Genomic DNA, 27,195 nt, shown 5'->3' with positions numbered 1-27,195 from the left:
TAGTTAAGCAAAACTTGAGAGTTTTTTGCTATTCTCAGAACGATATTAACGATATTTTTATATAAGACCTTATAAATTGTACCAGCTCCCATATCACTGTAATAAAGAGATGCTTTTGTAGAGTTATGTACTAAGTTAGAAAAGGTACAAGAAAATAGACCTTTTATAAAAAATAAAAAGCTTTCACTTAGATGTTCTGGGTTCGGTCTCACTTTGAAAGTATTTTTCGTAGATACCATTAGAAATTTGTTGAAGTTAGGTAAAAAATAGAAAGAAGTCGTATCGGAGTCGTACACTTCAAAACTATTCTCTTATGAAGTTTTTAAGTTAGATTCAAAAGAAAATAGAAGACATTGTGGCTGCTTGTATTGCACACAATCTCTAAATTAAATAATTGAAAGTTCTCCAGTGGGACCCTTTGATCATTTTAGTTTAATCAAGACACCACCACCAGTACACCAGTTTTTTCTACTATATCGTCGATTTTTTTTTTTTTTTTATTCTCTATTCCCAAGGTTAGATACCTGTCGGCAGCTACCGATAGTAAAGGGGCGGACCAACAAATTCCTGAAAGGCCGACAACACATCGGCGGTTCCTCTGCTGCAAATGTTCATGGACAGCGCTGATCACTTAACATCAGGTGGCCCGCCTGCTCGTTTGCTAGCCATTTTTTTTTTTAAATATTAGATTCCATAATCACCATCTTTGTCAATCATATAGCCATTCGTCTCTTCTAACCGCAATGGTTCTCCAATGTGATATTGCAGTAACTTCAGTTCAGGGTTTATGGTGACGCCGGCTTCGCTCCAGCGAAACCTCACTTTTTGATTGCTGTAGGAAACTGAAAAAAAACAAAAACCTTTGTTTTGATTTATCTTACTTTAGAAAACCTTGTTGGTTTATTGGTTCGTTCTTCAATCACGTCATAACGGAGCAACGGATTGACGTGATTTTTTGTATGGTTGACATGACACAAGCTACTTTTCATGCTTGAAAAACAAAGATTTCCCACGGGATTTTAAAAAAGCGAACGAAATCGCGGGTATCAACTAGTACTTAATTAAAAAATGATTAATTACGGGCCGATATTTCAATTATTATGAATTTTTTTACTGACAACCCTAAGTGCTACGATATTAATATCGACTCCTCCGCAAATACAAACATAGTGGGTCAACTGTATGAGTTTTCTTACACTGTGATAACGCTAACTTACAGCTCTCGATATAAATGGGACACGACTGTATGTCCATGGGATAGAGTTGAAATTCCATCTGGCAAGCGATGATGGCGTGCATCCGTGCCGCGTACCGCACAGTCTGGTTCCGGTACAATGTCACTGAAGAAAACTTGTGAGTCAGCTCCGCGATCTCTGGAAATTATATTCATAAGTTAGACAGTTTCACTTTGTGAATTATCTCTCTTTGTGTCGTATTCCTCATTGCTGAAGGTCGTGACCATTGATTACATAATGGTAGAGGTTTACGATCTTTATGCATATAATATATCTTGAAAAATGACTAAGTATAATCCAAACTGTCACGCCATATTTGATTTCCTTAGGGGGTACAATGTTTAAAAATCCTGAAACACGTATTTCATTATTTTTAAAGTTCCATACCTCAAAAGGAAAAACGGAACCCTTATAGAATCACTTTGTTGTCTGTCTGTCTGTCGGTCTGATCATCTGTCAGAAAATCTATAGGGCAGGTACTTCCCGATGACCTAGAATCATGAAATTTTGCATGTAAGTAGGTCTCACAAGTAAAGAAAAATTTCACTTTCACTGACCTCTACTAATATAAGCACGCTGGAGGTTCGATTGCCGACCTGTTTTTGAAGCAATTAGAATTTTGCCATTTTGGCGCTGATAGCGTCATGCGAGCGTACTGGGAACTAAATGTTAGTGATAAGACATCGTGTCAACATGGGGATCATATTTTGACACAAACTGTCAATTATAATTTCTTTTTATTTATATATTCTATATTATTCTTATTATTTATAAACTGTCAATTATAATTTATCATTTTGCGTGGCACAACTCTTCCAGCGTACCTACTGTCCATTTCAGAGAGAACTTTTTGCCGAGTCACAATAAGTTACTACCTTACTTACTTTAATTTACCTTACAATTAATTGCTTAGAAAATGCTGTGCAAGCTTACTTTATGTGCTTTTCAAGTGAATAAGTACAAAAATTGTTCATCCAAGCTGAGTGAATTGAAAAAGTTGTGAATAAATTGATTTCATGTGAATTTTTTTTTTTATAAATGACAAGTAACAAGTAAAAATTAAAAATTTATAACACCCTCGATAAGTGAAGGTTACAGTAACTAGAAAAGAGCTGATAACTTTCAAACCGCTGAACCGATTTTCTTCGATTATAGCTAAGAACAATCTCGATCAAGCCTTTCAAGCAAAAAAACTAAATTAAAATCGGTTCATTAGTTTAGGAGCTACGATGCCACTGACAGATACACAGATACACACGTCAAACTTATAACACCCCTCTTTTTGGGTCGGGGGTTAAAAATAGAACGATTGTTGTATTTGTGAAGCGAAAATATTATTGTACCTAGTTGGTGCGCAAAACGTGGTTGTGAAAAAGTAAGTATTTTATTTTTATAAAACGGATAGGTTTTATTGTTATATCATTTTCAAAATATTTTCTGGAACTTTGTTTGCGGGGGACTGTTAGAATCAAGGAATTCCAACGTTGCCCTAAAATCTCTCATATCTACGCAACGAGCCGTCAAAATCAAGCAAAAAAGATAGCTATGAAAATATTATTATGTAATAATATTAATATAAAAACCGAGGCCGGCTCGTGCTCTCAACATCACAAAGAATCTTCTAACTCCTATTTATTGTTATTGTCAAGATCCAATAAAAGATATCACACTTTCGTCGACAAATATATTTTCAAGTAGGTATACATATAGAAAAAAAAACAAAAATAAACCTAGAACGGTAAATGGTGAAAGCTAAGTTGTTTGTAAAGGTGCTTCTTCAAATATAAATAGTGATTGAATAAAATATTTATATAGGAGCTCTATCGTACCAGCAGATTGATGACAGAAATGGCACGCTCCTCCTAAAATTGAAAATTTAATTAGAACTCCAGGGTCTACGTAGATGGTCTTTATGGGGATTGCAAGCTGTCCGTTTGTTCTGAGCCTCATCTCAGACCAGGGTGCGTTTGGAACCCTCGTAGCTTTAGATTATCACCTATTTTGCTATCTCAGCTTAGTTGAACAACTTGTAGGGAGACTGATCACAAATACACGCTGAAATTTTAATTGCTGTCTTCCCGTAGCAGAACGATTTGACCTCAGTAGTACCTACTATCGAAACATAGAGTAAATAAATTGTTTTTGTTCAGAAATAAGTAATTGAAAACATAATCATCAACTAGAAAGCGCGAGAAACAGTAGTAATTCACGAGACATAACGTAAGTTTAGAAGGTAGGTACATCCACTCGAACCGTGCTGCCGATAAAGTGAAAATGTTTAGAGCAAAATAAGCCCTCGCGCGTAGTGACATGGCATAAGCTAGTCTGCACGCATTCGGTATTGGTTCGAGGTCTCTTTCGAGTTTTATTGTTTTCGATTGAAAATTTGCCATTTTAGATTTTAATATTTTGTTATATTTATAAATTGATTGCAGTACACCTTGATGAAATCATTTCGCTTCGGGAAAACGACCGTTAAAATTTCAGTGTGTATAAAATTGAGACGTAGCTGGAACTTCCACATTTGCAGGACGGTTGCGAATTATACAAAAGGTCTGGTGATCTAGGCTAATTTCAATTTCAATTGTTTTACTAGGAGTTTCTATTGAGTTTTAGGGTAAAAAGCCTCAATCCAAGCGGAAAAAGTCGCTGAAGAAAGCGGATTTTTAATGTAATTTATCTGGAACATACCTGTTACTTTAGAATTAAGGAAGTAAGGATCAGGATGCCACAGATTGTCGAAAAATTCAGGCGGCAACGTCACGTGGTCGTCACCTTCCTCGAAAATATCCTCGGGAAGTTGCAGTCTGCTTTCAACCCACGTTTGCCTGATGAACATGTCCACTCTGAAATAAAGTAGACAATGTTTATCTTAGAGGAAGGGAGGGCAAGATTGATGTGCTAATATGAAGTTATGATAATATCGAAAATCTATTTCTATATCTATTGGGCGACAGACTTCGTACCAACGGTCTAACTGTACTGTAACCCTGTTGTGGTACTGTAAACAAGGAAAAAAAAGCGAAAGAATCGGTTAGTAGTAAAAGCATTCCATGTCTTTATGCGTGATGCTCAAGGTGAGAATTTCATTCCTTACTAACCCCCGACCCAAAACGAGGGGTGTTATAAGTTTGACGTGAGTGTCTGTGTATCGGTCTGTGGCATCGTAGCTCCTAAACTAATGAACCGATTGTAATTTAGATTTTTTTGAAAGGTGGCTTGATCGAGAGTGTTCTTAGCTATAATCCAAGAAAATCGAATCAGCTCTTTTCTAGTTACTGTAACCTTCACTTGTCGGGGGTGTTTATAAATTTTAATTTACACTTGTTTAAACAAACTTATTTCAGACAGACTAATACCTAAATAAGTACGAAATGAGTTCTGAAATATTTAGATTAACATGTCAACACCTGAAATCCATGTCTTCAACGTTAATGGAATTTACGTCCACCACGTAGATGCTGAATTCCACAACCACCGGCTGTCCTTTGCGGGAAGGTGGCCGCATTTCTGGAACAGATAAAATTAACGGTAAACACACAATAAGTTATGAGGATGTGACTTCTAATATCCATATTAATATTATAAATGCGAAAGTGTGTCTGTCTGTCTGTCTGCTACCTTTTCACGGCCCAACAGTCTTACCGATTCTGACGAAATTTGGTACAGGGTTAGCTTATATCCCGGGGACGGACATAGGCTACTTTTTATCCCGGAAAATCAAAGAGTTCCGACGGGATTCCCAAAAACGTTTCCGCTTAACCGATTTGTATGAAAAGTACCGAGGTAGCTTGCGTCCCTGTAATTGACATAGGCAACTTTTTATCCCGGAAAATTAAACAGTTCCCACGGGATCTTAAAAAAACTAAATCTCTAGTTCTAAATAAAACATAAAAAAATTACACTTTATACTTTGACGTAAGATTTTTTACACCTTGGTTACCTGTTATCTCCCAAAGGCATCATGAATTGATCCAAATATAGTATCTGATCGTTCTTTCCTGTGTTGGGGACAATACGCAGAGAAACTTTCAGCTTTTATAAAATAACGAAGGTCTGGCAATCGCTGGCTCTCTCATTATAGAGTACCTAGGTCCATACTAGTTGTACTCATGCGAATTATACAAAGACAGATGTATATACATATATTCCGGCTTCATTTTGGAGCTATGCCCTTTCAAAGATTATGCAAAAATTAAAATGATACAAAACGTGGTTAAAAAAATAATTAAGTGCCTACTATCTTTATCCTTGCAAATTATATGAAAGTGATCGAAAATTCGGTTGCTTTATGGAGCAATGCTGGTTCAAACAATATGATTATAATATGGGGCCCAAAAACAAGTTAAATGGATATGACTGTTGATGTTGTAACAAGGACTGTTATGTTAAGGCTGATCAAATAATAATCGGTTCCATTTTAGGACTATGTATTTTCAATATGCAAAATAAAAATTATAGATAAGAAAAGATAACAACTAGTTTTACCTACTCATATGATTTATTCAAAAACTGGAACCTAATAAACTCTTCAAGGGAATATTGGCATAATATCTCTTGAGAACACTCCTTCGCTAGATTGAAACGTGCTTGGAGTAGGAATCGGATATGACTAGCACGTGTATTGTAGTGATTTTACACGTGTTACATAATATTACATTACATTATTATTTAGGCGAAAGTTTGTGTGTGTGTGTGCGTGTGTTTTTTTTAAATTTACAGACTAGCGCTTGGCTGCAATCAGACTTGCTAGCAAGTGATGCGAGCGCGCTTGCCTAGAAGTTGCCTATTCACTCTTGACTTGAAGGTACCCATATTTAAAGTGGAAGAGAAAACTGATGCCGGAAGGGCGTGCCATATCCTAGTGGTTCGAATTAGAAACGAGGAAGCAAATCGCTTCATACGTGTCTTGGGAATTTTCAGTGTGTATGTTTGTTACTCTTTCACACCAAAACTACTGAACGATTTCGCTGGGAATGCATACGAATTATAGGCTACTTCTTATCCTGAAAAAATCAAAGACTTCCACGCTCACCAGACCAGACAGACCAGAGACCATTTAGAAAATATTTATTTTCAAACTGCCGGGAATCGAACCTGGGACCTCCTACTTATAAGGCCACAGTGCTCACCACTGCGCCATGGGGGTCGTCGTTACGGTACATTAGACCAACGAAGCAGTTTGCAGAGCGAGGTGTTCGCTACGTAAAATACACCCGATCGCAGCTGATTGATTGCCAGCTCCGGATATCCGAGGAGCAATAAGCGATGCTATTCCGATGTGGTAGACATCCAATCAGTTCGCGAGTGACAAATTTCATCCACGTGTCTGATAGAGGCGAGTGGAGAGCCCTTCCGGTAAACAGCTGTTACTCAGTGGCGTGCACAAGTTTGAAGCCAGGGTAAGCATTATTTAGGTAGGTTCCTATTTCTTGACGAATTAATAAACAATGAACGTTGAATTAGTTCTCCTAAGGTAAGCAGTACTTTTATGCCTCTATGGCCTGCACGCCACTGGCTGTTAGGCTCGATTCACATTAAAAGCAAAGAAATTTTTCTTGGTAGTTTGTGCTTTCATCATCATCACCAGCATCAACCGGTAGACGTCCGCTACTGGACATAGGTCTCTTGTAGCGATTTCCACGCATCAAGAGAGCGGCCCGCACGTTGTGAGCACGGTGTCTGCTCGCTTGAAGCGTGCTAACGGTCGCGCATGTGCGCGGGTGGAGGGAGGATGGCCGCCGCCACCCACCCACTGCAGAGGCACTGGCAGAGAGCTGCTAGATTTATGCGTAGGGTCAGGGAGTTGTCTACTAGCTGTACAGGTGGTGTTGTGCAGGAGCTGTGTTGCAGCGGTGTCGTGTAAGTGGGCTATGACCTTTTTTTTTATAAAAAAGAATATTAGCCATGTTAAATGACTAATATTCCCCTTTCCTCTCCAACTAAGCGTCATAGGCTTGTGCTAGGGAGTAGGTACGACAATAGTGCAACGGGCGGGGTTTGAACCGTCGACCTTTCGGTTTTCAGTCCACTCCTTTACCGGTTGAGCTATTGAGGCTCTAATTCCTTTATTCGGCTGGCACGCAGCGCGGCGATAGGTTGAGTTGATAGTGATGATGATGATGATGATAACCCAAGGATATAATGTAAGCTAACTGCTTCTATTTAGCAAACTCAGGTTAAAATATATTACATCATTATGAAGCTAAAGGCAAACTTAATATAATATTAGGGATATACTAGAACCAAACTAGAACCATCTAGAACAGAGGAAATATTAGTTTAGCTGTTGACTCGCATGCTACTGTGTACGGTATATTAGACGTTTGATTAGTCTGTGTGCATGTTTCAAGAGCCCACTGGGATTTATAAAGGGTGCTTAAATAGGAGCGAATAGTTTTAATGAGTATAAAATAATTCAAAGGGATCGTTGGTAAAGTAACTGTACCTTCATTGAGTTTAGCAATTTAGATGTACCAGACTATCAGTGGTACCGGTGTACGTTCCTGAATTATGAAAGTTTTAGAACTAAGTAGATAATTTATAAAAAAAGTTTAGTGATTAAAAAGTAATAAATACTTTCTAGTTCTCTGTATCCATGCAAATACGTTGATCCATTGCTCCGTTGTGGTGCGATTGAAGTTAGACAAACGTATACACTTTCTTGCATTTAAAACGGTATAAGTAACAGAAATGGTCCGTTTCGTCTTGAATATCGGGACTGCGAATTCGGTCGTCGTTTCTGACTGTTTTTTTGCCGACTCGAACAAATATAATCAAAAGAATAAACTTCTTAGAGCAATGTAAATAATTAATCTGTAGCACTGCGCAAATACGTCTGTTTTTGGGGTTCCGTACCCTGTACCTACCCAAAGGGTACCAGTGGGATCCTAATACTAAGCTTCCGCTGTTGGCGGGCTGTATCATATGAAATGTAATACATAGAGGGCTGAAATTTTCATAGAGTAGATATATATTTCTAGTGCCGCCATAAAAAATATTTCAAAATGGCGGCCATGCAAATTAAAAAAATAGATATATATAATATTAAAGTGTTATTTCATCTTGTACGATGGTAAGGACTTGAGAGGTTATTTAGAATAATGATAATGTCGTCTGGTGTTTCTCTAAAAATCTATGACTTTGGTTTTCCAAGCACGTGTTTAAAATTTCCCACCGGCTCTCGGTTCAACATGGCAAACTATTCGAGCTAAACGATACTAAATGAGATTCCATTAAGAAACGGATACACGCGGATGCACAATTACACAGTTCATACGATTTCGATCCTTAACATCATAGTTTAAAGTTGATTTTCCGACGACTTTATCGTAGCTGGGTTTTCGTATATTTTCCTTCATAATTGTCTTAATATAGGATAGAATTGGAATTGTAGACAATATAGTCTCTAAAATATGGGAAGGCTTTAACTAAAACAACACTTTTATTGAAAGTCTATGGCGGGTATTACAACTGTAATATAAGTTGAAAACAATCTGTTTAATACCTTTGACATAATTTTCCGGCAAAACAACTCTTGGTTTCAGCGTGTGATTCCTCTTAGATGTGACGTCATTGCATAGCCTGTAAGTAAAGATAGGTTTAATTAATTAATGAAACGCTTAATTAAACGTATTGTTAATTGTATTTAGAACTTGCAAATATTATGAAAAGTTATTTATCACTTGTTGCAGTATACAGCATGTGAATAATAATTATTTATTTAGTATATTAATAATGATGCAAATTCAGTTGATCATTATTTACGGGTGGGTAAAAATAGCGAGCAAACGAACTGGTGGGTCACCTGATGTTAAGTGATTACCGCCGCCCATGAGCATTTGCAGTACCAGAGGAACCATCAATGCGTTGCCGGACGGAAATCGAACTCGGGACCTCCCTCTAATAAGACCACAGCGCTTACCTACCACTGCGCTAGGAGGGCGTCATAAGGGAGGTTTATTAATTAAGTACGAGTAAATAGTAATGAAATGCACTATGCAAACTCAGTAGTCAGGTACTTAAAGTACTTAGAGAGTTTTAAAGCCCGGCACGGCGTGGTCTCAACTAGTACAACTATACAATAGTTGGCAGCTTATACTGTGCTGTGACGTCAACAAATTTGTTATTTCGCCAACATAGCGTGTACTTATTTTGAGGGTGCACATTCGTTTTATTTAGCCAAAAGTTGACAGATAAAATAATATGATAATTATTGTAAACAGATAGGGTACCATTGTCCCCTGGGAACCGAGAAGCCGACCGTTGCTTGTGCCGATGTTTATGATCCCTGGTTCCTCAAGACCCAGGCACCCAGTCTTTAAAACTAGCTTAATCTATTTTGGTTGAAAGGGCCGCTGAGTCGACTGCAGCGCTAGTTTTTTGGAGACCCCTACTTTTTTGGATGTAACATCCGTCGAGTGAATGACCGTAATAACAAATCGATTGACACCTCATTTATCAAAATCGATTCAGTAGTTTAGGCGATACGGTGGAACACACATAAATGCAACCTACATATTATACGTATACATATACATACATATACTGCTAAAATCATAATCCCTTTTGGCTTTGCTGTAGTTGGGTAATTATAATTTTACCGCCACCGCTAGCCGTGGGAATGATCCTTAGTGAAATAAAATTCTTGGTTACCCTACAATAGCTATAACTTTTAAACTATAGCGTGTTTACAAAGCACTAGTTTCCCTTGTCATAGAGCAGCTGTCTGCTTTCGTTCTGTGCAATAAATTATTTATATTCACAATTAGCATAAACAATGAATAAATTATTCACAAATTTTAACTATTCTTAAAATAAACAGCCAGCAACCATATTTATATTATCATTCTAACATGCTTTCGCAAACATATTTGTTCTTTTAGGTACAGGTTATACACATTTGTCGGTACGTTATGTATCAAACCTTTCGAAATTTAGAGTTTAAAAAAGCGCTATTTCTTGTACAATGATACGGAACCCTTCATGAGCGAATCCGACTCCAACTTGATCGATTTTTTGCGACTGCTTCGCTACTGAAACCTCCCTTACGTTACAAAAGCCTATAAAATGACGTAGGATTCACCTAGTAAGCGCAGCTGTCCCAATTCACGAAGACCTACTTTAACTTTTATTTATTTAAAGCTACATTGCATTATTACAAATGACGTTAGAGCTTTAACCCGGCCAAGGCAACGTCATCGATTTGCTATATTACTAGCACGCAATACTATATTTAGATTTCACATATTTTTTTCTATAGGTAGGTACTATTTGTTTTTTTCAGAAGGGTATTTATTCATTCTTTGGAAGTGTTTTTTGCTATGAAATTGAGTTAAAGACTAGTCCAAATAAATTACTTATGCGATGCAACGTTCCTTTAAGCCTCATTCGTACGAGAGCTTTTTTAATATCCGTTAAAAAAGCGTTCAAATAGAACAAATGCATTCCCAAATATCTGTTCACACGACAACGCTTTTTTATCGCGCAATGTTGTATTTCCAGCGCAAGAACGCTTTTTTAACGCTCGTGTGAATTAGGGCTCATTGGTGTACACTCTTGGTCACATTACGAATATCTCAATATCTGGTTTTTAAGTCTGCTAACTTTTTACAGCCTATCCGTTTAACCAGTTCTCAAGTTTGGTAGTTTCAGAGATAGCTTGCATCCCGGGGACGGACATAGGCTACTTACTTTTTAAGTTACCGTAATTAATTATCACCACTACATCATTGTTTGAAAATCAGAAATTACACAGAATAAATAGTACACAATTTGAACAAATAATTTTGACTTTGACTTTTGTCCCGGAAAATTAAAGAGTTCCCACTCACTCACACAAGGGATTTCAAAAATCCGAAATCCGCGCGGACGAAGTCATGGGCATTAATATACCTAGGTATAAGTATTTGGTTTGGTGGATTATATTATGACAAATTAAATTTATTGGCTATTGGAGAATGCCCGCGGCTTCGCCCGCGCGGATTTCGGTTTTTTCAAAATCCCTTAGGAACTCTTTGATTTTCCGGGATAAAGAAGTAAAGTAGCCTATATGTCCTTCTCCGGGCTGTGTATCACAAGTCTGGACCATATTTCATTAAAATCGGTTCAGCGGTGGGGCCGTGAAAACGTAGCAGACAGACAGACACACTTTCGCATTTATAATATTATAAGTATGGATAAATTGCAGATGTTTGGTATTTTGGTATTTCGTAAGTCATCATCACAGCAACGGAGGCACGCTTTAGCCGACACAAGGCTTAGATAAAATTCAGTACCGGGGAAGCGTTCTTTCCCGCGGGCCGCGCCACATCCGGACAAGGAGCCTATGCCCCAAGGCCCGTACTCCCATCTTGGCCTAGGCCAAACGGAGAAGACCCCACTGCTGACACCTCTACTTGGCAGATTTACGTAATACAAGTTTTCCAAGTTGGCCTCTGAAGTGTAAAGGTCAAAATATAAAACCTTTATTTTCAATGCAGGTAAACTTCCAAGCCGAACAGTAATCTGAACAGCAGTGACAGCTAAGGTTAAGGTGAACGAATACCAATGAGTCAAAGCGGTAAGCTTAGATAACACCTTAAGGTCAACGAATAGATTATAGAGCTTTCAGCTTTTAACTGGAAAAGAAAAATACTAAGTCTTTGACGATAAGCAGCTTATGTTAAGCATTTTTGGGCCTAGATAAGATTTGTATAAAGACACAACGTAAAAATTGTTACAAATGACAAAAGGACGGCTACTTATACGACTGGCCAAAAATAGAGTGTAATGTTTTCGGAGTTAGTATACCTATGTATTTATGTATGTATGTATGTATGTATGTATGCATGTATGTATGTATCTATGTGAGTTTCTTTATTCCACCATATTATTTATTTTACATTATATTTTTGGATCTTATGGGGTATCAATAGACCGGTGATAGCCTAGCGGTTCAGACGTCCTCCTAGTCGGGGAGTCTAGTCGGGAGATTTTCTTTAACGGTGAAGGAAAACATCGTAAGGTAATATACTTGTTTCATAGTTCTCCATAATGTTCTTGGCCGTGTGTAAAGTCTGCCAATCCGCACTTAGTCAGCGTGGTTACACTATGGCAAAACCCTGTGATGGATTGATCGTGATATTAAAAGGTACGAAACCCTCGGCAAGCGAATCCGACTCGCACTTGGCTGGCTATTTCCCTACGGACCGCTGAAATATTCATGTCAACATGTAGGTTGGAATGACGATGGAAATTCTCATCGTGTTTCGTTTTCCATATGTGGCACTGAACGACCTGCCGTTTACATTGCTGGTAGGTAGTAGAGGTTCAAGGTCACACTATCGGACCTCCCATCTTATTTAGCGATTACCTACTGACGTTGTGGCTTGTGGGTTAATAAATGACCGGCGATAACTATCTATTGTACTGTTCACATCTAGACCTGACCCCCAGACTGATGGACTTTGAAATTATGCAACAGGAATAGACTGTAAAGGGTACCTATTTGACATTGGAGCATCCACATATTGCGCAGAGCTTCACACTTGGATTTCTAGTTTCTTTTATTATGCTCGCTCGATTTCATACATACATTACAGGTGTAGAAAAAAATTTTTTAGTGCTTGTGGTTTTTGAAGTCGGTTTTATTTTTCTTTTGATTTTTTTTTATTTTACAATTTTTAGTGGCCCCACTGTACTTATAATATGCTATGCCCAGTTAAAACCCTATTGTTTACTAAGCTATTACACTGATCGCGAGCAATTTACTCTTATCCATTGAAGAGTTCTGTTCTACATCTCCGAAGATATTCATCAGATCTTCTTCAAATTTATATGGGACCCTTTCAAACAAAAAAAAAAAAAAAATCCAAATCGATCGAAGCGTCTTTGAGTAATCGGGGAACATACACAAAATATTTTAAAAATAGATTCCGACCATTTGAGAACCTCCTCTTTTTTTTAAGTCGGTTAAAAATTAATTAAGTATGCCTATAGCTTAAACTTACCATATTAAAAAGAAAAATGTAGCTGGCCAGATGCAAGGAATCATTTTCTACGGCGGCAAACTGTGGAACGAGTCGTAGCAGCTCATTCCAGCGCCGATGGATACTGGAAAAGAGGAAAATGTTTAAACTATAGATGGACCATTTCACATAATAAAACACATGGGTTTCCTGGAATTCACTGTAGTGGTAAGGTCGCCCTGTGCTTTTACCCGACTGCGGCAAAGCCAAAAGGAAGGGTTATGATTTTAGCAGTCTATGTATGTATGTATGTATGTATGTATGTATGTATGTATGTATGTTTGTATCCAGATTCTGTGTGTTCCACCGTAGCGCCTAAACTACTGGGCCGATTTTGATGAATGAGGTGTCAATTGATTCGTCGTAAAGGTCCGGGTGACATGGGCTGCATTTTATACGAAAAAAATGACCTAACGGATGTTACATTAAAAAAAGTGGAGGTCTCCGTTTTTTTTTTTGCTATTGTATCGCGTGGGATGTCAAATCAAACAATTTGATCTCATGTATGTAAATGTACAATAATAACATTAAAATATACCAAGCGACAAAACACAATTTTTTACCTCCGACCCAAAAATAGGGGTGTTATAAGTTTGACGTGTGTATCTGTGTATCTCTCGTGGCATCGTAGCTCCTAAACTAATGAACCGATTTCAATTTAGTTTTTTTTGTTTGAAAGGTGGCCGGATCGAGAGTGTTCTTAGCCATAATCCAAGAAAATCGGTTCAGCCGTTTGAAAGTTATCAGCTCTTTTCTAGTTACTGTATGTAACCTTCACTTGTCGGGGGTGTTACAAATTTTTAATTTACACTTGTACCCTAATATTTCAGCGTTTATTAAAATGATCGCAGTCGGGTTTTAGTTTTCAACTTTTTTTTATGTGCATCCTGAGTATTTGTTTGTTTGGTTTTTTTGTGTATCCTTTATGTGTAGTTTGTTAGCAAAAGTCATTTGTAGTTCTACGTAAAAGAGAGAAACTACACGCGAATTTCAAGTTTCTAGACCCAGTCGTTTGAGTTCTTCGTTGAAACATTAATTTTTCCTGTAAAATATCAATTTCCAACGAAATTTTTTTAATGAGTATCAAAAGTCCAAAAACTTTCGCTACATGCTTCCATTCAAAAAGTTCGTCCGCGTGGATTTAGTTTTTTTAATTTTCCAGCATACAAAGTAGCCTATGTATTAACCCAAGGTATAATCTATCTTCGGTCCGAATTTCAGCCAAATCCGTTGAGTAGTTTTTGCGTGAAAGGATAACAAACCAACACACACACATACATACATACACACAAACTTTCGCCTTTATAATAGTGTGATAGTGTGATATTTATATTAGTGTGATAGTGTGTTATTTATATTAGTGTGATAGTGTGACTAGTTTATTCCCGCGACTTCATCCACGTGGACAATACAAACTTCAAACCCCTATTTTATCCACTTAGGGGTTGAATTTACAAAAATGCTTTCTAAGCGAATGTCTACGTTATGATAGCTATGACAAACAGCTCGATCCGTCCAGTAGTTTGAGCTGTGCGTTGATAGATCAGTCAGTCAGTCAGGTTTTCCTTTTATGCATTGAATACTTTTCAGGGAAACAGGTAACTCGATTATTCGAGATGATAAAAACAATTTTTGTACAATGAAGCAACGCTAGTAAATCTACAGACACGGTTTTTTTTTTTTCTAAAAACCAATGGTTTGAATCAACCGGCTCTTTTTAGGGTTCCGTACTGGAAGGGTGTCAACGGGACCCTATTACTAAACCCCCGCTGTCCGTCCGTCCGACCGTATCTCATGAACCATAACCACTAATACGTAGAGAATTAACCACAGAATATGTATTTTTATTGCCGCAATAACAACAAAATATAATAAAAATTTCAAAATGGCTACCATGTAGGTACCTAAATTAAAAAAAGTGCATAATATTGTACGACAGTACGGGAACCCTCGTGTACGAGACGGGTGTTTTATTTCTTTTCTAGTATTTATCTTTTATCCGATTGGAAGAGGATTTGAACGGATTTTGCGCTTCGATTTAGTTTCCGAAGCATTGAACATTTGAGCGAGCTTGCTTGAATAATAATATTATCTGCTTTATACAGTTTCCTTCAGTTTTATTGACCTGGTTTTGGTATTTTTTCATCCGCTCTTTTAATAATGCTCAAAGCCAGGGGTTTATAAATTCTTCCTTGCCTTTAAATCGTAGTTTTGAGAGAACAAATTTTAAAAATCCCATGGGAACTCTTTGATGTCCTGGGATATAAAGTAGTATAAGTCACATTCCAGGTTCTTAGTAGCTGTATCCTTACAAAACATACATAAGTACATAGACTGCAAATCAAAAACCCTGCCTTTTGGTTTTGCCATAGTCGAGTAAAAATTATATCGATTCGTTGCTCCGTTGCGTCGTGATTGAAGGACAAATCAACAGACAAACAAACTTTCTCATTAATTATAATTATGGGTAGATATTTGATTAACGTCCCACATAGGAAATTAATAAGGGATTACCTATATTGGAAACCCTTACCTATGCACCGAACTACAGTAGAAACTGATTCGCAATATCCAGTAACGTAACGGAGTCGATTCTGAATAATTCATGCAAGAATCGATATAACGAGATCGATATCAAAGAGAGCGTTCGTCCTACTAACCGGGTGTATCGCCTGTATTGACAAAATCGATATCTCACCAGGCATTTAACTCTAATAATAATTTATTAGAATTGGTATAGCCTTGGCCGCATATTCTTTATTTTTTCGCGACATCTTCAGTTGATATTTGGTCTCTACTTCCCTACCTATGTTAAGTATAAAGCGAAGTAAGTATAAAGCAAAGTCGCTTCCCACCATCTGTTCCTCTGTACAAAGAAAGATCTTTTAAACAACGAACGCAACCAGATGTCGGAAGAAATCAAGCTGACTGAGAGCTTTCATCGTTTTTATTTATTTATTTTATTTTATTTATAGAAGGAAAATCTACCTCAAAGTCATAATAATAAGAGTCTTTAATGCTAATTACATAGATAAATATGGCTAATTACAGATTTTCTCGAAAATAATAATAGTAATAATTTGTCTGAGTGAGTGATACAATATAGTTAGATACTAAAGAAAAAAAACAAGAATTAATTAAGTAAATATAAAGTAAATGCTGTCTTAACCTTTTTAAATATAACAAAATAACCACTCTGACGTTAGCAGAGTGAACTAGAGTGAGGGAACTCTCGGTTTAATTCTGAATCGACGATGTGTCAAATATTAGGCTATATTTTAAAATTACAGGGACTCAAAGATTTGTATGTGAATTTTTAAGACCGCGTAACTTTGAAACCGAATATTTTAACGGAAATCTGGAAAATCATAGGCATAGACATTAGTTACCGGAACGTTTCTACAAAATTCGATTGAGTATGATTGGTTAGTATTCAAATGCGAGACGGGCTACGTTTGTATGGAGCGAGTGACGGATAGACCCCTCTTAGCTTTGACATTATAGCGTGAATCTACACGGCACCCGTACGAACCCGGGGCGAGTTGCCAGTAACATGATAAAAGTCGTAAGCATTACTTACAAACTGATATTAAATTAGATTTGATGTGAAGCTCTCTCCCAAAGGAGCTCATTTGAGAACGTATCATATTTACTTTCTGAGAGTAAGAGTTGTGTCGTAATATTTCTCTCGAAGACCGCACTTGACACGAAATATAAATGCAATTTTAACTTCACTGCTTACTTCGTACATTCTCCGTTTTTATTGTAGAAACGTGACACCTTCCATTTCCTCCTTACAGATTATATTATTATACTTTATCGCTGGTACCTGCCCATTTATGAATTATTATGATGATAGAAGTTTTTAGGGTGCCAACCGAGCCCTATTACTAAGACCTATTCCATCTTTAGGAGGTCCATCCATTAGGTAAGTATAGGAGTCCTACGTTAATCGGTTATTCGAACTATGTGTGCTGAAGTGGCGATGGGCACATCGCCACTTCAGCTTTGTAACAACTAGGTACCTAGGTACTTGAGTGTATTTCGCACTTGTCTAGTCCATTAAAATGTAATGGCTAATTTCAACGAAAACTGAGTCACAAAACTTAAGTGCTTGGTGATTGGCTTTCTTAAAAGCCTAGTAAATTATTTACTTGTCTTTCAATCTGACTGGAGTGATTAGTTTGGATTAATTATTAAAAGTAATAGGTGATTAAAGTTAAAGGAAAATTATATTATTGTGCTTCGAAAATGATGAATTGATTAAGAGTGAAGCCACACGAAGAGTTGCGTTGGCGGTGCCGCTGCGTCATCCTACGTAGAAATCACTGTACCATGCCACACGATGCGTTGCGCCGCACCGCACGCGCAACGGACTTTGGACCAAAGAGACGAGGAGGGGGTGTTGCATTGTAGTAGTTTATTTAGTCCATACTAATGTCAATAAAACTGTGCTGCTAATGACATCAATGCGAAAATATTACGTCTGTCTGTCTGTCTGTCTGTTTGTTCAACCGATTTGGCATTCGGTGCAGATAGCTTGCATCCCGGGGAAGGACATAAAGCGGAATTTACATTACGACGTTACTGGCATGAAATTAGTGTCACGAGTCACTCACTATCAATTGCAAGTGGAAACGTCAAACGTAACGAGTGTACGTCGTTCACTAATTTCGTGCCACTAACATCGTAATGTAAATTCCGCTTAAACTACTTTTGGTGCCGGAAACTCAAAGAGTTCGCACGGGATTTCAGGAAACTTAAAGCCACGTGTATTATAACTTCAGTCGATCTACTCAATTGACAAGCTTTCGAACTTTATAGTTCTCACTGACTCGCTCAGCCTTACTCAAATGAACATCTCTCTTTTAAGCTTTGTTTGCTAAATATTCTACATAATATTGAGGATATAAACTGCAAGAACATTGGTATTATGAAACACACGAGTTCCTATATCTACTCGTGTGTTATGAAGTTTAGAAATTATCTGCAAGCGAATACACAGAATAAAGCAGATTGCGACTTTATTTTATTTCATTTAATGGAATAGAAGATACGCAATATATTTAAATGAATAATAAAAAAATCTGCACCGTAGATCTGTATGCAAATTGAAGGATCGTTTCCATTTTACTGTTTTCACAAATTGAAGGGACAGAAATGAATGTCTGAAAGTTTTGCATAATATGTTCCCAAAAGTCTGTGATTTGCCGATCCCGGGGTGTAAGCTATCTTATCGAAATCGGTTAAGCGGATGGACTTATTAATTATTTTTTGAATTTCATGGCAGCCATTTTGATATTTTTATTATTTTTTGTTATAGCGGCAACAGATTCGGCACATTCTGTGAAAATTTCAGCAGACGGACGGACGGACAGACAGCGGTCATATTTCAACAAATTAACACAAAACAATATTAAATAAACTGCAAGCACAAACTTTATTCTTGAATCTATTGATGAAAACTGCGTTAAAATCCGTTGTGTAGTTTAAAAGATCTAAGCGTACATACGGGCACACGGCGGGAAGCGACGATGTTTTAAGTACATAGGTACATACTTTACTTTGTAGAGATTTTTCTATAAAGCATATTAGCCATTAGTATGACTAATATTCTTCTTTCCCCTCCAATTAAGCGTAAAGCTTGTGCTAGGAGTAGGTACGACAATAGTGCAACGGGTGGGATTTGAACCGCCGACCTTTCGGAATCCAGTCCGCTCCTCAACCGCTGAGCTATCAAGGCTTTCGAGGCATTACAGTTTCAGGTTTACAGTTAATTCTAAATCAATGATTATTCGACGATAGTAGGACCAATTTTGTACAATCAATTCGTAACCGTCTCGCCTAGTTCACGGAGGTCACACCATATCCTTAGCATGATCCGACAATTGACACCCACGTACGAGGAAGTTCGCGAGAGGAGTAATGGTCCATTAGGCTATAACTCATGTTTTGTAATTGGGCACTTTACCTACCAGCTCATTGGGATGTCCGTGAACAGGTGTGAAGCTGTGACCTTCGTCAGATTTTAACACCAAATAATTTAAAGTCTATGCTCGGCTAAAATGTGATTTCACCACTAGCAGTTCCTGAATCCGTATGTTTACATTAGACCATAACTTGATTATTATCATTCCATTATTTGTGTGAATTGTATATATTTTATTTTATTGAATAAAGGCACACAAAACTAGTTGTAACTCTAAATAGTCTAAACATAAAAACAAAAGATCCGAATCCACGTAGCACCCCCTAATTATTATTATTTATGTATAATTTATTAGGTAACTAACTAATATTTAATTTAGCAATAGAAATTATTACTTAGCTGTAGATAATAGTACCCACTTAGTAATAAATAAATAATTAGTTTACGGACTAGACGTAATGTTTTTCTTTATCTTGTTATCGCCTATTGTTGTTAAGAACAACTTGAAAAGTTATTTGAACTGGAGACTAGATGTCTAGGTCTAACACTGTACATGCCTTTAATTGAAAGATGTATTGATTACTTCACAATACGCCGGATTAAAATCTTAAGATACGTAAAGGAAAGACAGACTTTTTTAACCCCCGACCCAAAAAGAGGGGTGTTTTAAGTTTGACGTGTGTATCTGTGCCACCGTAGCTCCTAAACTAATGAACCGATTTTAATTTACTTTTTTTTTGTTTGAAAGGTGACTTGATCGAGAGTGTTCTTAGCTATAATCCAAGAAAATCGGTTCAGCCGTTTGAAAGTTATCAGCTCTTTTCTAGTTACTGTAACCTTCACTTGTCGGGGGTGTTATTTTTTAATTTACACTTGTTTAACGATGAAATAATAATAATTAACAATATTTACAAATACTATAAATACTTAAATATAAAAATTCATCATGATCAACCCATTTCCGCCCCACTACTGAGTACGGGTCTCCTCTCAGAATGAGAAGGGTTTAGGCCATAGTCTGCCACGCTGGCCCAATGCGGATTGGCAGACTTCACACACCTTTGAGAACATGGAGAACTCTCAGGCATGCAGGTTTCCTCACGATGTTTTCCTTCACCGTTAAAGCAAGTGATATTTAATTGCTTAAAACGCACATAACTGAAAAGTTAGTGGTGCGTGCCCAGGATCGAACCCCCGACCTCCGGTTAGGAGGCGGACGTTCTAACCACTAGGCTATCACAGCTTAAAAATAGCAAATATAAAAATTATATAACTAAAATGTCATCCAAATCACTGTAACGAGGCAGGGTGCCCAGACAGAAATTGAGACTAGGTACAGAATTTCACAACAATTTCGTTCAGAATTAAGGAGGTATTTTATTAGTACATTTTACTATAAATTGCCTATTTACAAAACTTTGTAAACATTTAGTAAGATTACGTTTTAAATTACTAATTAGAAAATTAAAGCTTTTAAAACCCTGGGCCTTGCCTTTAGGCAAAAATCGATTTGTAATTAAGAAAATTGATTCCCTCAAAAATTACTTTAAAATATTCAATGTCGTAATAAAGAACAGGAGACTAAAATTGTAATTTAGGCACCACTAATTAATTATTATTTGGGAAAGACCGACTGCTGAATATTTAAATATTTTTGAACCCGGTGCCTTGTTTGTGGCCCGGTACAAGATATCCAACGTTTTTTTAAACGCCCGGCCGATAAATAATTTTCAAATCGGCTTATTCTACTTATCCATCCTAAAATGGCCATCCTATCGAGTATACTAAGAAAAGCGTGTGCATCTATCCACTCTGGACGCCGAGTTTGAAGAGTATTTTTTAAAACAATTGCAAACCTTGTTTGCATTTGTTGAAAAGAATACTTTTTGAGTAGATATAATGTACAACTTACATCTGCTATCAAAATAATACAAGAGTAAATTAAAAATTTATAACACCCCCGACAAGTGAAGGTTACAGTAACTAGAAAATAGCTGATAACTTCCAAACGGCTGAACCGATGTTCTTGGATTATAGCTAAGAACACTCGATCAAGCCACCTTTCAAACAAAAACAAACTAAATTAAAATCGGTTCATTAGTTTAGGAGCTACGATGCCACAGACACACACCTCAAACTTATAACACCCCTCTTTTTGGGTTTGGGGTTAAAAAAAGAAGTAGGTAAGAGTTATAGTGAGAATTTTCAATTTTATTTTATTACCAAGTATTTAGTTATAAGTATTTCCATTTTTTATTTTTATTAAATATTTCTAATAAGACACTTTATACTTCGTCGAACTTGAATCGTAATTAAATCATAAGCTTCAAAGATATTATTGATATTTTCAAGTCTTCTTTAAATATTATAATCCTTAAATTGATTTGGCTAACGAAGGTCTTTATAGGTTTCAAGCTGAATATCAAAGTTTCCAATTTAGGTAAGCAACGGATCAAAGAGTCATTAACCTGAAGTGAAGAAGAAAAGAAAGGAATATTACTAAGTAGAAACATTTGTACAGTGTGAATCGAGTAGAATGATAAATAATTAATATACCTAGCGACTGATATCTTTTATTGGCCCGAGGTACAAGCTAGTAAATATGCTACTATACTAGATGATACCCACGACAATGTCCGCAAGAATTTAGGTTTTTAAAAATCCAGTGGGAACTCTGCTTTCCAAGAAGTTGGCTATACCAATTTCTGGGACGCAAGCTACCTCTGTATCAAATTCATATAAATCGGTTAAACAGATGGGTATAGGTTTTTTAAAATCCCGTGAGAACTCTTCGATTTTCCGGTAAGTAAGTATATAAAAGTAGCCTATGTCCGTCCCCGGGATGTAAACTAACCCTGTATCATATTTCATCAAAATCGGTTAAACTATTGGGCCCTGAAAAGCTAGCAGACAGACAGACATAGACAGACAGACACACTTTTGCATTTATAATATTAGTATGGAAGTATGGATAAGAAATACGAGTATAACATACTTACTCACATACAAAATAGTTGATATCCACGACTTCATCTGCATGCGTTTAGGTTTTTTTAAAATCTCGTGGAAACATTGATTTTCCGGGATAAAAAGTAGAAAATATGTCCCTCCCAAGGATAGGTGGTCATCTCTTTACTTTTGGTTGAAATCATTTAAACAGATGGGCCGTTAAAACATAGAAAACAGACAGGCACGCTTTCGAATTTATCATAATAGTAGTAATTTACTATAATTAGTATGCATTATTATGATTTTTCATAACTTACCTTCAAATCATGTCAGTAACATGTCCATATTAACACTTCACTTCACGACACTCTTTATCCCAGTAGGTAATTTTAATAAGTTTGTTCATATAATTAAAGTTTATTTAATAACTTTTGTTTATATATTATTATTTATTTTACGGCACTTGTGAGTTATGGGTGGCCAGGACGGGTTGCGCGGTAATTTTAACTGAAAAGTCGTTGCAGAACTTGGTTTGCGTGTCAGTTTGTAGACACCCACCGGCCGCCTTGCCAGTGGTTCACAACATTTCAGGCTGAAAAAATTAATATCAGTAACTGCCGGTTCACATTAATCCAGTTGGTTTTTATTTTATTTTACCATATTTTGAAAAATTAACGGTGTTCCGTAGACGAACTTATGTTCATGTGATATTTTGTTTTACAGCACTCGTGTGTTATGGGTAGTCTTGACTGAAAAGTCATGGCAGAACTTGATTTGCATGTCACTTTGTAGACTCCCATCAGCCGCCTTGCCAGTGGTGAAAAACATTTAGGCTGAAAAAATAACATCGATAACAGTGAATTCACATTGATCCACGTGGTTTATTTTTATTTTTACCCGACTTTGATTTTTTTAAAGAGTTTTGGTGACGAAAGATATTTCCATCTAAGTATGTTTGTTATTTACGAACTGAAATTTAATTTAAGATAATAAATTGAAATAATATTAATAACCTTTTACAGAAATTATGTTTTCATTGAAGGAAGCAATTATTTTTGTTATTTCCTAAACAAGATACGGGCATAAGGATTATTTAGTTTTAGCCAAATATTTCCGTAATTAGCAGGTAAAGAAGCTCAAATATTTAGCCTTTACGTTATATTTTAATTATTACTAAAAGGTCAAACAGAATTTGCTCGTTCCGGATTTTATCCCTGGGAGAGATAGGTACCTACCCAACATGACTCGGTCGAGTGACTTTTAATTTGTAGACGAAGCTTGATGTCAGTTTTTGAGTTTTCGCTACATATGTCATTAAGTAGGTATATTTTGGACGACGCCTTATGTAAAACAATATCCAAAACCACTGAAACAAATGTTTACTTATATTAATTCCGAAAACATCGCGAGGATACCTGCTTGCCATAGAGTTCTTCGTAATGTTTTCAAAGGTGTGTGAAGTCCGCCAATCTGCACTTGCCCAGCGTAACCAAACTTAAACCCTTCTTATTCGAAAACCGACGATTGGCTGTGATGACGATGATGATAATGTTTGCCCGCTGATTTGTCGCTTGACGACCAAACTCATACTAAGTTGCTAATATCATTTCGTTTTAACCTCTGAACCAAATGTCAACGCTTGCGTTACGTTGGTTCACTAATATTACTCGACTGCGGCACTCGCTAGCGACTCGGTTACATGACGGATGGAGGCGACATTGAGCGGCGACCTTGGGATGTGGCAGCCATGGTGTTTACTTATATTAATTCCGAAAACATCGCGAGGATATCTGCTTTTCTGAGATAAAGTTCTTAAATGTATGTAAAGTCTGAACGTAGTCTAAGCCTTAACTTAAACCTTAACCTTAACCCTAGCTATTAACCTTAAACAATGCTGTAAACAGAAGTCATAACCACTGAACCAAATGTTGCCGACGCTTGCGTTACGTTGGTTCACTAATATGACATTTGACTGCGGCACTCGCTAGCGGCTCGGTTACGTGCCGGACGGAGGCGACATTGACCGGCGTCATAGTTGAATGATGACAGATAAGAAACTTGTAACAAAGCGTCGACGCTTCACCTACACTTGCAGATGTCAAATGTTACCCACATTTGACGCCAGGTAGGCTATGAAACGACTAGGTATCTAATTGGATTTCATGTCACATCTAGCTTAGTATTTGACAGACATCGATTTCAGGATAAAACCGATTTTCCTCATTCTAGTTCATATGGATTATGGAGGACTCTGTAAACAGCGGTCGTAACCAGTGAACCAAATGTTGCCTACGCTTGCGTTACGTTGGTTCACTAATATGACATTCGACTGCGGCACTCGCTAGCGGCTCGGTTACGTGCCGGACGGAGGCGACATTGACCGACGACCTTGGGATGTGGCACCCATGGTGTTTACTTATATTAATTCCGACGTGGAAGGGGGTTGCGAGTGGACATTGATGAATGTTTTTTTGTTGTATCCGTTAATACGCATTACATTGTCTAGCAAGGTTAGGGTGATGGTCTATTATTAACCTATGTTTTCGAAGTAAAACTTCTTTAGGCACAACGCTCTGACCTCTATTAATACACGCTGGACGTACGATTGCCGAGCTGTTTTTGAAGCATTTTGATTTTTGACATTTTGGCGATGGTAGCAGTAGTGGGTGTCGTGTAAGGTGGTGTACCTAAGCGTATATTCGATGAGCGTATTCGAAACTAAATGTTTGTGATGAGACATTTGCCCACCTAGTGTGAACACGAAGACATTTTCACACAAAGTCAATTTTTATACCCGGTATGCTCTGTGGTTCTTTCTGCTTCAGAAGCTGAAAATCCAGTTTTCATTGATATTGAACATGACTTGAAAGATTACGAACTTGCATTATAGTCCGTGCAAAATGACTTGTCACGCGCCATTTTAACTCTATGGGTCAACTGTAATGTCAAAGTACGGTTCACCTTTAAAGTAAGGATTAAAATCGTACTTTTGACATGAAATTTGACCCATAAAGTTAAGATTGTGCGCGAGAACTCATTTTTTACGCATTATACAGAACTTTTGGAACCCCTCAGTAACTATCACTCATTATAAATCACTGAGCTAGCCCTAAATCGCACGAGTGTTAAAAAGTGTTGCTTTAAACTCCAGAGTTGCGTTGATAATACAAAGTGCGCGTTAAAGAACGTTGACGTTGAACAAATACTTGAGAATGCATTTGTTCTATTTAACGCTTAACGGACGTTAAAAAAGCTCTCGTGCGAATGAGGCCTTAGTGTATCACCCCTTGGTTGAGAAAACAACGACCTCAATAGTAAATACAAGTTACTGAAAAGAAATACGAAACAATCTTTCACCAAATAGTATTTGGTCGATTAAGCCCACCCAAGGCCCACCCGTGATATTTATTAAGAAAAATAGAAAAGGAAAATCCTACTCATTTCCCGTTAATCATTTCTTAATATCTCAGTATGTTGCTCAAGCTTAATAGGATCAAGAGAAATCAGTCGGAATTAGGTTTCAAATAGTGTGTTACTAGAAAGAGGATGGAAACAATATGTGGACTTTCGACAAACATTTTCTTTTTCAGATACTCTTAGTTGTTAGAATTCCGTACCCAAAGACTAATAAAAACGGAGCCCTATTAATGTCACTCTGCTGTCTGTCTGTTTGCGAGTTACTATTCTCTAACTCGTAGACAAAATGAGTTACAAACCTGAAGTTTTAGTATTTGGTGTAAAACATTGAACCACATGCGTAAATTAAAAATTTATAACACCCCTGACAAATGAAGGTTACAAACTAGAAAAGAGCTGATAACTATCAAACGGCTGAATCGATTTTCTTGGATTACAGCTAAGAACACTCTCGATCAATCCACCTTTCAAACAAAAAAAAAACTAAACTAAAATCGGTTCATTAGTTTAGGAGCTACGATGCCACTGACAGACGCACAGATACACACGTCAAACTTATAACACCCCTCTTTTTGAGTCGGGGGTTAAAAACCGAATATTGAATTGGAAATTCAATTAAATTATTATTATAATTTTGTAAAAAAAATTCGAAACTCGTTGGTTGATGTCAATAAAACATTTTTCAGGTTTGCTCTCATACATAAAAAAGGAGTTGGATTTTAATTTCGTAGGTAAGTTCTTAGTCATGGAATAGACGTAGAGTAATTGCGTTGATATAATTAGTAGGTAGGTACATCACTTATCAAGTATATTCTGTAGGTGGATTGAGTTTACTCATTTTAATGTCGAGAATAAAGAGCCAATTAAAACATTTTAATAAAGTCAAATACGCTGAAAATATAATAATGTCATCGTTTCAAGCAAACTTTCTCGTTGTTAAACCGACAAGCTTTTATAAGAAGTTTTCCTCAACATTATAAACATCAAGAGACCACAATTTTGCGTCCTTGCGATAAACACAGCCAAGTCCCTGTCGCAAGATTTCCAGAAAACGACTTTCTTTGGGGTTCCGTACCAAGGTAAAAATGGAACCCTTATGGTGCAACTTTCTTCGTCCGTCTGTCAAAATGTCGAAACAAATAATGATTTGGGAAATATTTTTGCCTGACTATAGTGCCTAAAACAAAGAAAGGATTATTTTATGTACTGGTGTGGCACTGCAGCATTATCTACCTATATGGAACGATTATTATAACAAGAGTCAGTATGACAGAAAAAAATTCTTAGTCGGTATACTCTGACTCTGATCTGGTCGTATAAATATAATATTATCTATAGAAACAAAAAAGTTAACCTACCTAAAAGTTAAAGTTAAGCTACCTAATCAATTTTTTTAATTAGGTTTTTTTCAAATGGCATGGTAATTTTCCGGGATAGAAAACTATCTATATTCGTTTCCAGGGTGCAAGCTATTTCCGTACCAAGTAGATGATGACCGCAACTTCGTCCACCCCTGAGTAAAAATGATTTAAAATTTCGTCATCCGGGGTGAAGGACACAGTTTTCGAGTGTACAACCTAGGGTGGCTGTTTTAGGGTGGATAAACGGAATAAGCCGACAAAAACAGCGTCTCTTGAGTAACTTTTCTTTTCAATCA

General features: G+C 37.0%; 1 protein-coding gene across 2 annotated transcripts in view; it reads right to left on the bottom strand.

Annotated features, from left to right (window-relative positions):
• The window catches only part of LOC123865938 (glycine receptor subunit alpha-1), a 30,855-nt gene extending 8,203 nt beyond the window's left edge, over positions 1–22,652 (bottom strand). The window contains exons 1-7 of one of the 2 annotated variants that reach the window (XM_045907159.1): positions 22,439–22,652; positions 13,226–13,330; positions 8,743–8,819; positions 4,646–4,745; positions 3,927–4,081; positions 1,218–1,373; positions 702–842 (exon numbers count right to left, since the gene is read on the bottom strand). In XM_045907159.1, coding sequence (XP_045763115.1) covers positions 702–842; positions 1,218–1,373; positions 3,927–4,081; positions 4,646–4,745; positions 8,743–8,819; positions 13,226–13,269 — 673 coding nt within the window. In that variant the 5' untranslated portion in view covers positions 13,270–13,330; positions 22,439–22,652. The remainder of the gene's footprint in view (positions 1–701; positions 843–1,217; positions 1,374–3,926; positions 4,082–4,645; positions 4,746–8,742; positions 8,820–13,225; positions 13,331–22,438) is intronic. The other variant, XM_045907160.1, reaches the window with a different exon arrangement.
• Between the last annotated feature and the right edge of the window lie 4,543 nt (positions 22,653–27,195).

This window comes from Maniola jurtina, chromosome 6 (assembly GCF_905333055.1).
Source record: "Maniola jurtina chromosome 6, ilManJurt1.1, whole genome shotgun sequence".
Classification (NCBI taxonomy): Eukaryota; Metazoa; Arthropoda; class Insecta; order Lepidoptera; family Nymphalidae; genus Maniola; species Maniola jurtina.
This window is presented reverse-complemented; position numbering and strand designations above follow the sequence as displayed.